Raw genomic sequence first — 13,112 nt, forward strand, 5'->3', positions numbered from 1 at the left:
AGGAGCGGAGGGACCTAGTGTTGACCTATTTCTGGAAGATCTAACACTTAACCATCTGTGCCCTAAATACCTCTCAACTTTTTTCACAATTGAGCCTGCACACAGGATGCCTATCCCGATACAAATCCCGGGGCACCTCCCCTTACAATCATAGCTAAGATCTTGAACTATTGTGATAGAGTCTATTCTATAAGTAGCCCGCTCTCACGGTGACCTGCAATATGAAAATGTAGGGGTGTGCTTCACAGACTTTACTCTGCAGGCACAGCATCAACGCTGGAGCTTCGAGGCGGTGATGAGGGGGTTCATAGTAATGTTTTCAATTTCATGCAATTTATATAGCACACAGCTACCTCCAAGGAAGTGTCCCAGTGCTAGCAGAAAGCAAAGGGGGACACTGAAGATGGCATAGCCATAAGAGGGGTATTACACAAAAGGTTTTGAAATTCAGTCGAAAGTGATTCCGAAGGGCTGGAGTGCAGACTGAGCAGCAATGTGTTCCACAGTTTGGAAGCCAGATATGTGAAGGAACGACCGCCTCATCTGGCTTTAAGTATGCAGAGAACATACAGTAGCTTAAGGCTATTGGACCTCAGAGCTCTGGACTGGGAGTAAGGCAGAAGTCTCCTCCTGAGATATAAAGGGATCTTTTGAGTGCAGGTACTGAAAACTAGAGTAAGTGCCTAAAACTGGATTCTCTTACTAATAGGAAGCCAGTGAAAATGCCGCAAGAGAGAAGAAATTGATAAACGTGGAGGAATCTTCAAGATGAGGAGTGCAGCAGAATTCTGGATAACTTGAAGCTGTTGGATAATGAAGGTCGGTAGGCCTAAGTAAAGACTATTGGCACAGTCCAGTTTTGACGCAGCCAGAGTATGGACAACTGTTTTTTGAGACTCCACCAGACTGAGGAGCATCCTTCTAAGGGTTCTGATGGTGGAAAAACAAGATGCGGAGAGGGACCGAATTTGAGGCTCAAAGGTGAGATGTGAGTCAAATTTTACACCAAGGTGTCTGGCCATCTGAGTTGGGGCTGGGTAAGCACACAACTCAGATGGCCACCAAAGAATGGCATTGAGGAAGGAATTAGGGCCCACAAAAAGTATCTCCGTTTTTTCTGAGTTCAGTTTGAGACAACTTCCCTCCATCCACGCCACCACACCTTTCAGACACTTCTTGAAGGAACTCAGAGTTGAGGGCATGTTTTCATGCAAAGCTAAAAAGAGCTGGGTGTCAACTGCATAGGAGACCACACACACTCCCAGGACTCCACCATTTTAGCCAGAGTCTCCAGGTAGATATTAAAAAGAGTAGGGCTAAGTGCTGAGCCCTGGGAGAAGCTGCAGACCAGAAGATTGGAAGAGGAGGAGAAACGAAGAAGGAAGACTACTTGGGAGTGATCCAATAGAAAGGATTTCAATCACCGTAGAGCCTGACCTCTGACCCCAACTCTTTCGATTCTGTGTACTAGATGACATGAGAGACAGGCTCAAAAGCCAAAGACAAATCTAGCAACATAAGCAGCATAGGAGAGCTCTGATCAATTTTTGCCGTCATTTAAAATTGTCTTTATACATTTTCAGTTATGACAAACAGACAACAGCGGCAAGCTGTTGGGGTCACACAATGAAGTATGTCATAAGAACAAGGAAGCAATATCAAATATCCTCACAATAGGCAGTATGGCAGTATTATGTGAGAACAAAGTGTGGTTGAGTGGAACATAGGTGGATAAATCAATAGTTATGGGGGAAAGGGATGAAGGTACTAATCAGTAGAGTCCCGTTCAAGGGTGTGAAGATATTTTCGGAATGGCTGCCAAATATCCTTGGGTGGAGACGAATGTGGCTGAAGAAGGGCATACTCCTCACCAACAGTATCACAAATATGTCATGCTTTTAAGTCATTCCAAAGAGGTGGGCAGTTTGTTACTGCCACAATAGAGCACAATCGCCCATTTCCCTAATAAAAATCCCAATGAGGTAAGACAGCATATAGAGCGCAGTATGTACTAGGTGTATCCCAAAAGAGCAAGCAGAGGGTCAGGTGTAAGCTGCATGTTTGTCATGGTAGAGACATGAATGAATACAGAGGCCCTGTCTAAGGAGATATCCGTACATGTGCATGTTAGGTGTGCAAAGTCTGCCCCAGGGGAGTGATACTTAACACAGTGGTTAAACCTAGTGGGGTTGAATTTAACAATGTCCAAAGCGGAGAGGTCGATGTGATAGAGGAATTTAAAACGTAAAAGTTTGTGCCTGTGGTTAATCGAGACGTGTTGAATCTGTGAGCAGCTATATGACCATATTTTGTCAGTGAGAGCAAAACCCAGTTCTTCCGCCCACACCCCCGCAATCATGTAGTAGTGTTGAGTTTCATATGATATATAAACTGTATACTCTTTAAGTCATATAGACACCATCCACATCAGTCACTACAAGTGTTGGAGTGGAAAATCCTCTGGGGATAGCGGGTAGGAGTTAGAATAGATATTGGAGAGTATTGTGTAGTCTCCAGAAGACAAAGAGACTCATGTATCATATGATCTGCAAGCTGGGGTCAACAGTAGATTGTACAACATGTCCATTGGGGAAGAGATCCCACATGTGAATACATTACGATGATGTAATGTGCACTGTACCAACTTTACTCGCATGAGTGTGAGTGTAGGCGGCTGGCTTGGCATATGGTGCACACTCAAAGGAGTGATGCACCTTGCACTAATCAAAGCAACCCTTATGGTGAGTTTAGTGGTCTTTAATAAACTTTACTCTCAAATTGGTAGCTGTGGAGAGCACCTTTCAGGCATTTCTTGAAGGAGTATAAAGCAGTTTGTTTTACCACATTTATTCGACACTGTAGATCGAACTAAAACAAACCGTACAGTGTATATAAAAAAAAAAAATCTAGTTATTACACACACAATCACTAACACATTGGCATATCTCCTGACCAGAGATACCAACAATACACAAGAAGATACATAAAGCAGCACAAATATGCACTGGTCTCCAGGGGGAAACCAAACAATACACTAAGAAAGTGGAATGCAAACTGCAAAGGAGAACGGTACTTGGACCAGAAGACTCAGAGGAGCCAGAAGAACCAGGAACTACCTGAGGTAAGAACCCAGGAACCCCACAGAGACTGTGTGCAGTGTTCAAACACAGCCACATGTTTATGTTTATTTTTATGTTTTGTAAAGTGCATGGCTACCCAAAGGCTTCCACGCACTGGTGAGTACTGTGTTGAGTAGGGCCTCGGGTACATTAACAGGGAAACAGTCATGTCTTAACTTTCTTCCTGAAGGGAAGTTCATTTTCCAGTGCTCTGAGACTGGGTGGAAGATCGGTCCACAACTTCGGTACTACGTGTGCAAACAATGTCCCTCCCCATCTCATCCTTTTTACCCTGGTTGTACTGAGGAAATCATGATGAGAGGATCTTAGGTGTCTAGATGGAACATAAATGGTTACCAACTCTCTGAGCTTTACTGGGCCCTTGTAAACATACCCATTAGAAGTCAACTGAGAAGTCTGGATTGCAGTTTTGAAGAAGAAGGACCCTTCCAAGAGGACCCTGAAGAAACCCTTTGGAGGATGGAAGGTTGGAGAGCCATCCCACCGATGGGCACCCCAGGAACCAGGTTACCTGCACTAGGGGAGTCGGGTGCATTGGGGTAAAGTGACGTTGGAATCAGCCGTAGAAGACAATTCGAGTCTCTGGAAGAAATGCATTTGAAGAAGCCTGTGAAGAAGTCTGGTTTAATCCAAGGGTGAACCCAAAAGTAAACAGTACTTGGGCTATGGGAACTGTTAACAGAAGAACACAGCAACAACAGGAAGAACAAGCATTGTAAATGCAGGGAAATATATGACAGCCAATAGAAATGGAGTAAAGGAAAGTGGCAAGCAGAGAAACCAATGAAAAGCCAGGAAAGCAAGGGGGCTGGATGTAAGTCCCTTTTAAGATTTATATTAAAAAAAATTCAAGTGCAGTGCAAGCGCTGTGCAGGCGAAACCTAAAAATGTTAGTACATTTTTTTAAAAGCTGTTTCAAAAAAACCTTTAAAAAATTAGCTTATTAAAACTATTTGATGGTTTGTATGAATGGTGGTGTTTTATGAACAAAGGGCCTGATTTAGAGCCCAGTGATGGGTTACTCTGTCACAAACGTGTCATCGGATATAATGCACTTGTATTACCACAGACAGGATACATATCATGTTTGTGACAGCGTCACACAAACAATACATCTGGACCTAGACTATTAAACATGTTATGGCATTGTAATAGTTTTTGGCACAGTCTGTTCTGGTTTTTAATGAGAGCTGCAATATGCTCAAACTCATGATACATTTGCTGGGTCTTTTAGAGTTGAAGATTTGTGGTATTCGCTGCCTCTTGCTTAGGATGTTGCCAGATTTTATTTAATGCGTATTTCATTCCTTTCTTCCTTGCAGATCAGCGACGGCGCTCAGACCCCTGTACTCAGCGACAGAACAAGATTTCCAACCTTTTACCGGATTGCCCCAAACGAGCTCTCCTTCTACGATGGAGTTGCTCAGTTGTTAGAATATTTTGGCTGGACGTGGGTGGGTCTTCTGACAACGGATGATGACGGTGGGGAGAGAGCGCTGCGAGCACTGCAGGAGGTGGTTGGCCAGGCTGGAGGCTGCATCGAGTTCTCCTATATGATTACCTCTTATATTTCTGCCACTAACGATGAGAACATGCCTACTGTCATGGACGCCATCAGGCTATCCACGGCCAAGGTGATCATTCTCTACAGCACCCCAATGGCCCTAACGAGTTATTTCACAGATAACGGTTGGGAAAAGCTACCTCGGAAAATCTGGATTCTGTCAGCGTCTACCTGCAACATTTTAGGCAATTATCTAACCTCCGAAATATTCAATGGAAGTCTAGCATTTTGTATCCAAAGTGGAGAAATTATTAGATTTCAAGATTTTCTCGATAAAGTTACTCCATCAAAGTTCATCGAAGATACAGCCCTGATAGATCTATGGCTATCAGATTTCTTTTGCATAGTAAAGGATGGACCCGATGATAAGTTCATGGACAGATCATCTGATTTTCTTTGCTCAGGAAACGAGACGTTTCGGATGTTGAGTGAATATCAGCGCATGAACTACAGAGAGACATACAGTGTTTATAAGGCCGTCTACACATTGGCTCATGCTTTACATGACATGTATTCATCTGATCCTGGGCCAGGAGCTGACCCTATTGGTTGGAGCTCGAGGAAGGAACCATGGAAGGTAAACATGGATCACCTGCAAAAGCGAAATTGATCACATTTACAATTAAAAAAGGAAAGTGGTGTCTGTTATTACCAGGTTATCAGAGGATGGTGTAGATTGCAGATTTCAGAGTTTGGTCTGAGCAACAAACATTGCTATGGTACTCTTTGCAGAATGTAAAAATATTTATCAGTGGAGAATGTCTGACCAGTTATCTGGAGCCAAGGAAACGTATGAGGAAATAAACAATTCTGTAACAAATATTTCCTTTTTTTAAATTTTTTTCTTTATTTGCCACAAGGTACATCAGTAAGCATCACCAAACACAAAGAATGTTTAAACATTTAAATTTCATTACGTTCCATTAGATTTGAAAAACCCCAAAAATAGAAGATAAGTTATAGTAGAAAAAAAAAAAGAAACAATCAACTTATAGACTTCCATTTCAAGTCATGTTTGATTATATCAAAATACATAAAAATGGCAGGATGAACAAAACCAGAGAGAAGGGAGGTATAGAATACAAAATTAAATATATATAAACCAGAATAAACATAAACCAAAAAACAAACTAACCGATTCCTACACTGTTTGGTAGCTCCCTTATCTATTTTTGAGTCAGTTGGTCATAGGTGCCCAAATCCTACCCCCTTTCTCTCTTGCCCGCCAATCCTCATTTTTAGGTCTTGCCTAGCGGTGCAGCGCATGCGCTGCAAGCTTTGCGAGGCATGCAGTATACGCTATAGGTGAGGGGAGCCCCGCCCCCTCCCCCGCCCACTTTTTCATTGGCTTGCGGCTTTGGCCTTTCTAAATGTTGCCTTCTGATTAGTTTGGAGGCTGTAAATCCCTCCTTATGACAGCCATGTCTCCTTCCATGGCTATTGGCCCCTTTACTGCATATTTCCTGAGCACTACTTTGTGTTGGTGCCACCCCTCCCGCTGTGCGTGCCTTCTCTCCCGCCCCTCCCACTCCCGTTGTTCATGTCTTAATCACGCCAGCCCATCCACCCGCACTCCCGTTTGCAATTCAAGAGGTCTCGCATAAATGCGAGTTCTCTTGCATTGCAAATGCTTGTTTGGTATAGTTTGCGCTATATAAAAATGCATAAATAAATAACGTCCCACCCAGGCAGATGCGGGAGAACGTTTCGGAGTGCGTCGACGTCTAGATGCATTGAGGGAATCTGGGTATTGTAGTCTTTCAGTAAGCAGCGTGCGCGTTCCCCATTACAGTAAACTGGAAACAAATGAACTACAACACCCGACAAGACATTCTTCGAAGGTCGAGAAGTTGCTAGGAGATTTGTGTTCGGACGCCGGAAGCGCGTGTCCCTCCCGTGCCCTGTCTGTGCGCTCAATGTAACAGCAGAGCTACAGGCGACAGGCACAGTGGAAAGGAGAGAGTCTGGGCATGCCTGAGGTGAGCCATTATTATTAATAATCATATTATTAACCGGCCAGTGGCAAGGGTATTACTGAACTGTGTCGCTGTTATTATTTGTTCATATTATGATAATTTATCGTTATCCCTGTCAAAGCCCTTTGTAAACGCGCATATTAGTCATACAGCATATACATGCATAATAGCAATGTGTGCTATCCTTTTGAAGTTGGGGTGTGCTTGCCTTGCTGCTTCGTAACAAAAGTGCTGACAACCTTGATATTCTCGCAGTGCTTGACACACAATGTTTTAAATGCCCAGAGAAGCATTGGATGGTTAACAACTGGGTGCATAGAAGACAGACGTGGATCAGCAGCACATCAAAGCGGGCTCTGAGTTATTGCGGCATTTATATACGTTCTCTAGCGAGCGTTTTGTTCTTGCTAGGAATGTTGGCTATATGCAAGTAAAGCATTTTACCTCACGCAAACCCGGGTAACCAGGTATTTCCAACTATAATCCTCAGCTTGCTAAAAGGGTAATACTAGTAAAATAAACAAAACTATGTGGAAGAGGGTAGTAGCTGCTTCCTGGTGGTTTTTGAAACTTGCTAAATCTTTCGATTGTCACACATTGTTAGCAGGTAGGTGTGCACCCTTATAAGTGTGGGTTGAGGCCACTGATTATGTAAAAAGTACCTGAAAAGTAATATATGGTGCTTTTGAAAGCTATAGTCTTATTTTGCACAAGAGAGGCAGCTGCGGAAAAACGCAGCCCCCCTATTATTGGTGTGGGATTTTCCCGGTGTTGTATTTTCACTTTTTATTGTTTGTGTGCCGCATGAATACTTAACTCATTTATTCTAATTGCACCTGACTGCTTTTGTGCCAAGCTACCAGACGGTTTTGTGACCTTTGTGTTTCACCCGGACAGAAATTATGGTTGTAGCTTGAGAAAGGTCTTCGCCCCCGAAATCAAAAAGCTTATTCCCTCATTTACCCAGCATAAGCTCATGAGCACCCATTCACTTGTGTCCGTTAAGCAGCACTCCCGTGTGATATATCCTGGGTAGCATACCATCAGGGTCAACAATGAGTTGAGTAACATGAGCGTAGTTTGTGTATCAAATGCCATCTCTGCCTAATGAGCATGTGGGTCTGAAATTGGTGAGTCCTTAGAGAAGAGAGCCATAGTTTAAGATGGAATGTTTAGAGTAGTGGGGACCCAACATCAATACAGTGCTGTGGTCTTAGAGAAAAGATCAAAGCAAGACCTCTAACCCTGCCAACTGAGGCTAGCCTCCTGTCTATCATCTGATGATTCACCTTGTCAAAGAGAGATGTTAGGGCCAGTAACACTACCATGGTAATATGTTTTTTGTCAAAGACCTGATACACTTTATCATCAAATTCTACCAGGATGCTGTATGTGTCTTCTCATCGCCTGAACTCGGATTGATGGTGATGCAGCAGATTGTGCTGACTCAAGGGGGATTGAAGCAGGTTACACATCACTTCCAGAATTTTACTACAAATTGGTATCCCATGAATAGGCTGGTAGTAGCCGGGTTCATTTGAATTTAAGACTTGGGGTCTTCAGATGGTTCTTGGTGATAGAGTTTTTGAATGAGTCGGAGGCTTTATTGAAACGTTGTACCCCTTGGTAAGAAATGCAAGAGAGCGCTCTCCATCTGCTCATTCTTTTACATCTCAATCCACTTTGTTTGGACAGCTTAGTCTCTCGATATCTGTTCTCTGCCTCTTACACACATGCTATTTTTGATAAAGTGGATTCTTGCACAAACATACAGTTTTACTGATAAAAAATACATAGCTCACAAATGTTATCAGGATTTATAAAGTGCAACTTGTGGCCCGAGGGGTATTCAGGTACTGGTGCAGATCATTCGAAGGGTGTTAGTTGAAAAGCCATGTCTTCAGCTTCTTGCGGAATTCCAGAAGCAAAGAGGAGGCCCTTAAGTGCAGAGGGAGGTCTTTCCATATTTTGAATGCGAGGTTTGAGAAAATTTGGCCTCCTGTTCTGCTATTGCAGGTGTGGAGTATCTGTGAGATAGAGAGGCAGAGCATAGGTGACTGGTGGGATGGTGGAAGTTGAGGTGGCAGTTGGGGGATGCTGGACCAGTGTTGTGCAGTGCCTTGTATGCGTTCACAAGGTGTTTGAATTGGCAGCATTTGTGTACCGGCCTCCAGAGGAGATCCCTGAGGTGAGGCGTGATGTGGGTCAAAAGAGGAATATCCATGACAAGTCTGGATGGTTTGAGATGGTGGAGGAGGTGGTTGGGGATTACAGCATAGAGTTCTTTGTTATAGTCAAGTGTGCTGGTGATTAGGGCTTGAGTGACGGTACGTCGGAGCTCTTGGGAATGCATCTGAATATTTGTTTTGAGGATGCGTAACGTTTGGAATCTGGATTAGCTAACTGCATTCACCTGTGCAGCCATGTTGAGTTTGTTATCTCATATGATACTCTAGTTACGTATGTGGTTGGTGGGTGATGGAGTTGGACGGAGCTCTGATTGCCACCATGTGGAGTTTTAGAGGGAGTTCTTGCTCCTGAAGATCAGCACTTCTGTCAGTCCTTGGTGAGCTTCAGGCAGTTGGTTCTCGTCCATTCTGTTATGTGGATCATGCATTTGGTGAAGTTGTATCTAGTCAGAATGGACTTGTCTGACAAAGAGAGGATAAGTTAGGTGTCATTGGCGTAGGAAACTATGGGAATTCCGTGGGATCTGATGACGTCAGACAGTGGTGGCATGTAAATGTTGAATAGGGTGGGCTGAAGGATGATCCTCGATGGACTCCACAGATCTGGTCCTTGGGCTTCGATGGGTAGGGGGTAGCCTTGACTCGCTGTGTTCTCCTTGTGAGGAAGGAGCATATCCATTAGAGGGCTGGGTGCCTGGACCCTGCAATATTTTGATGAGGCTGCTGGTGTGACAGGGTGTTGAATGCTGCTGAGAGTCCCAGCAGTTTGAGTGCGGTGGTTCCTCCTCGGTTTAGAAGGGTGAGAATCTCATCTATGGTGGCCATAAGTGCTGTCTCCATACTGTGGTTGCTACAAAAGCTGGATTAAGAGTGATCGGGAAGATTGTTGAGTTCCAGGTTGTTTGTGAGTTACTGATTGATTGCTTTCACTCTCACCTCTGCTGGGTAAGGTAGCAGAGAGAAGGGTTGGAAGTTGCGTAGTACATTGGGGTCAGCCAATTGGTTTTTAAGGAGGGCTGTGACTGCAGCATGCTTCCACTCCTCTGGGAAAGTTGCAGACTCGATGGAGGAGTTGATGATCTGGGTGAGAAATCTGCTTATCACAGATCCTCCGAGGTTGTAGATATGGTGTGGACATGGGTCTGTGGGGGCAACAGAGAAGACAGTCTTCATGATTGAGGTGGTGTCTTCCTTAGTGAGTGTTTCCTCTGTCTCAGTGTTAGGTGTGCAGTTTGATGATGATGTCCTCAGGGTTCAGTTGCTTTTCAAAATTATTGAATTATGGTAATGTGTGGAAATTGGGTTTCAGTAAATATCATTTGCACATTGCCAAGTAAAAGTGTCTTATTTGTTTTGATCCTATTAAAATCTTGGCTTTCATCAAACTTCGGAATTACAAAAAATGTGCTTCATTTTTGCTTTCCTTACTAATGATATACTCGGAAATAGGTGTACAGTTCATTTATAGGTATTTTCATTTTGTGTATTCTAGACAGTCTTATGATTCATTGGTTTGGGCAGGGAATGGAAGTAGGGTGGCACTACTGCTATTTTAAGTCAAGCTACAGGAGGTCGGCATGGGAGTATCTGACCTCGAGCTCGATTACTATGCCACCAAGCTACAACACGCGGATCACTGGGCGGGAGATGAAGACTATTTGGGAGAAACTACTACTACCCGGTACCTATGGTGATCTTTCGCTGATGGAATTATTTATTAGAGGGTCGAGAGTAGCAAGGCACGTTCCATATATGGTTTCAGATCGCGGAGCTGTGGGAGCGGGTGATCAGAAGAGTGCTGAAGAAACTCCCCTTCGCTGGAGAACTAGTTATGTGGACACTCCTGCAGTTTTATTGTATTCGTGCGGACATGTCGGTTGTGCAGTGGAGGAAGGGAGGATGTGAAACATTGGGAGACTTACATTCACCTTTGCTGAAGCTCGAGAGGCCTTTGCTATGGAGGGTGGCCAATTCCTCTAGTAGGCTAAGAAAGCCAAAACTGCGAGGAAAATTGGGACGGACTTCCCTAACACACCACAGCAGACAGAAATATTGCAGATCATACAGCCGGCTGGGACGGCCTGACACCTGGTGTCACTCCTCTATAAGGCCCTCAATAGCGACAGAGTCAGTAGTGACCTCAAGGCTCAAAGGGCATGGAAAGAAGATATTGAAGCTCCCTTATTCAATAGGGAGTGGTAAATGGCTTGTATGCTCGTGAAACAGATCCCATGCAATGCCAGGTTCAAACGGACATGCTTCAATTATGTCCATTGCACGTACTTAACCCTGTTAAGCTCTGTAAGATGTGCAGGGACAAGAGCGTGGCTTGTCCGAGGTGCGGGATGAATGACAGTTCCTTCTTACATTTGGCTTGGGTGTGTCCTTCACTACACGCATTTTGGACGGTGGTGGTTCAGCCATGGCATACAGTAACACGCGTCGCCATTGAGGCGGTACCGGTCCCCCTTGGTTGCACTGTGGTACAAAGACATGACAGAGTGGGCGCTAGCAGCAGAGGTGCATATGTAGGCCAACAGGTGTGAGAAGTTACAGAACGATCTTGAGTCATGGGCTACTCTTTTAACTGAGCTAAAGGACACAAATGGGGCGCCCACAGAGTATGCACTCGCAGTCGACTGGGTCCACTGGTGACACACATAGGTTACCCTCTAGGGGTTGGGGAGAGGAAGAACAAAGAGACTGAGTGACATGAGTGTGAGCTGAGGAGCCGCCAATGGATCACGTTACTCTGATCGAGAACCATGGTAGGTCCACTGATACACAAAACTGTTGAACTGGGATACACCCCTACAGGGGGATGGTGGGGGTTCTTAACCTAGGATTGTTGATTGTCCTGGTAAATGAGTGAGCACTGAGCGGTTAGTTTTTATGTTTCTATTGTTTAGTCTTGGTCTGTTTAGGTCTCGCCTACACAGTGCGCATACGTTGTATAGGAGGACCTATAGCCGTCGTTCAGCTCTTTTTCAAGCACTGCACTCGTGCTTGTGGCCGCATACACCTTGCGGGAGTGCGCAGCGGCGTGCCACAAGCATGAGTGCAGTGCTTGAAAAAGTGTAGCCTGCTCTCCCAAGCGTGCGCGCGCCTACCGCTGCAGCCTGCATGCCTTTTTTTTTTATTTTAATTTTTTTAACTTTCAGCGCGAGGCACGCACGCTTTTCTAACTTTCCTTTTCCCACAAAACTTGTTTTCCTTTCAGTTTTGCTGTCATATTCTTTCTGTTGCTCCTTTACTAACTTTTCTTATAATTTGGGTTTCCGTTTCTTGTCTAGTTTTGTCTCTTTACTTGGGCATAGTTTTTCTTCTGGAAACCCTTCCTTTTGGGCTTATTTTCTTTTCATCGGCGGAGTCTCTTGTTACCTTCATTTTTTCCTTGCATGGGCCTCTAATCTTTTCGATGGACTTCCCTCCCAAATGTGTTAACAAGGGTCAACCACTGGAGAGAAATAAAGTTTACTTTTGAGTTTCTGTTGGTGAAACTCCACGGTGGGAGCTTCTGGAATGGTTTTGTTTTACATTAAACGTTTGTTGCTGCATTGGTTTGATCCGCGAAAATACAAGGAAACCCGACATTGGGATGCTCCACATTATTCCTTTGCACAGCGCTTTATCTTTAAATATGGTAGTTGTGCCAGGACATACAGGGCTGTGCACACTGCTGCAGATTAACAAATACAGGTCTCGCTATTGGGGAGAGTCCTGGTTCAATGTGTGGGTTTTTCCTTCCTTCTCCCCCCCCCAACTCCCCCTCCCACCGCATGGCAGGCTGACTCTTAAACTAAAATCTCGGGCATAGTACCGATAGTTAAAGCACGTGCCCTATTGAAACATGCATTGGCATAGCCAATAGGTCTCGCCTTTGGGACCTTATAAGTGTTTAACTATGCAACAGTTGATGTTGTTGCACCAAGGATATTGTGCTGCATAACTAAATACTTATAAGGTCCCAAAAGCAAGATCTATTGGCTATGCCAGTGCTTGTTATATAGAGCCATTTCCAGAACGTGTATGCTCAATAACCATTGAAGCCAAGCAGTATACACAGGGGGTTCAGAATCCTTCCAGGCCGTGGCTATCAGTAATCGAGCTACTGCTATCGTAATGAATACAAAATCCCTATGTTTTGTTGATAGTTTTGCTCGATTATCATATCCAAATAGCATCATCGGTTGGCTGATAGTAATCACGCAATTGATCGATTCTTGCCAAAATTTCTCTATAC

At 44.2% G+C, this 13,112-nt stretch overlaps 1 protein-coding gene across 1 annotated transcript in view; it reads left to right on the plus strand.

Moving 5' to 3' along the window:
* LOC146863641 (extracellular calcium-sensing receptor-like) overlaps positions 1–5,314 on the plus strand; it is a 157,088-nt gene extending 151,774 nt beyond the window's left edge. Inside the window, exon 3 of the mRNA XM_085636647.1 lies at positions 4,463–5,314. Coding sequence (XP_085492773.1) covers positions 4,463–5,314 — 852 coding nt within the window. The remainder of the gene's footprint in view (positions 1–4,462) is intronic.
* Positions 5,315–13,112: the final 7,798 nt, after the last annotated feature.

This window comes from Triturus cristatus, chromosome 2_1 (assembly GCF_964204655.1).
Source record: "Triturus cristatus chromosome 2_1, aTriCri1.1, whole genome shotgun sequence".
NCBI lineage: Eukaryota > Metazoa > Chordata > Amphibia > Caudata > Salamandridae > Triturus > Triturus cristatus.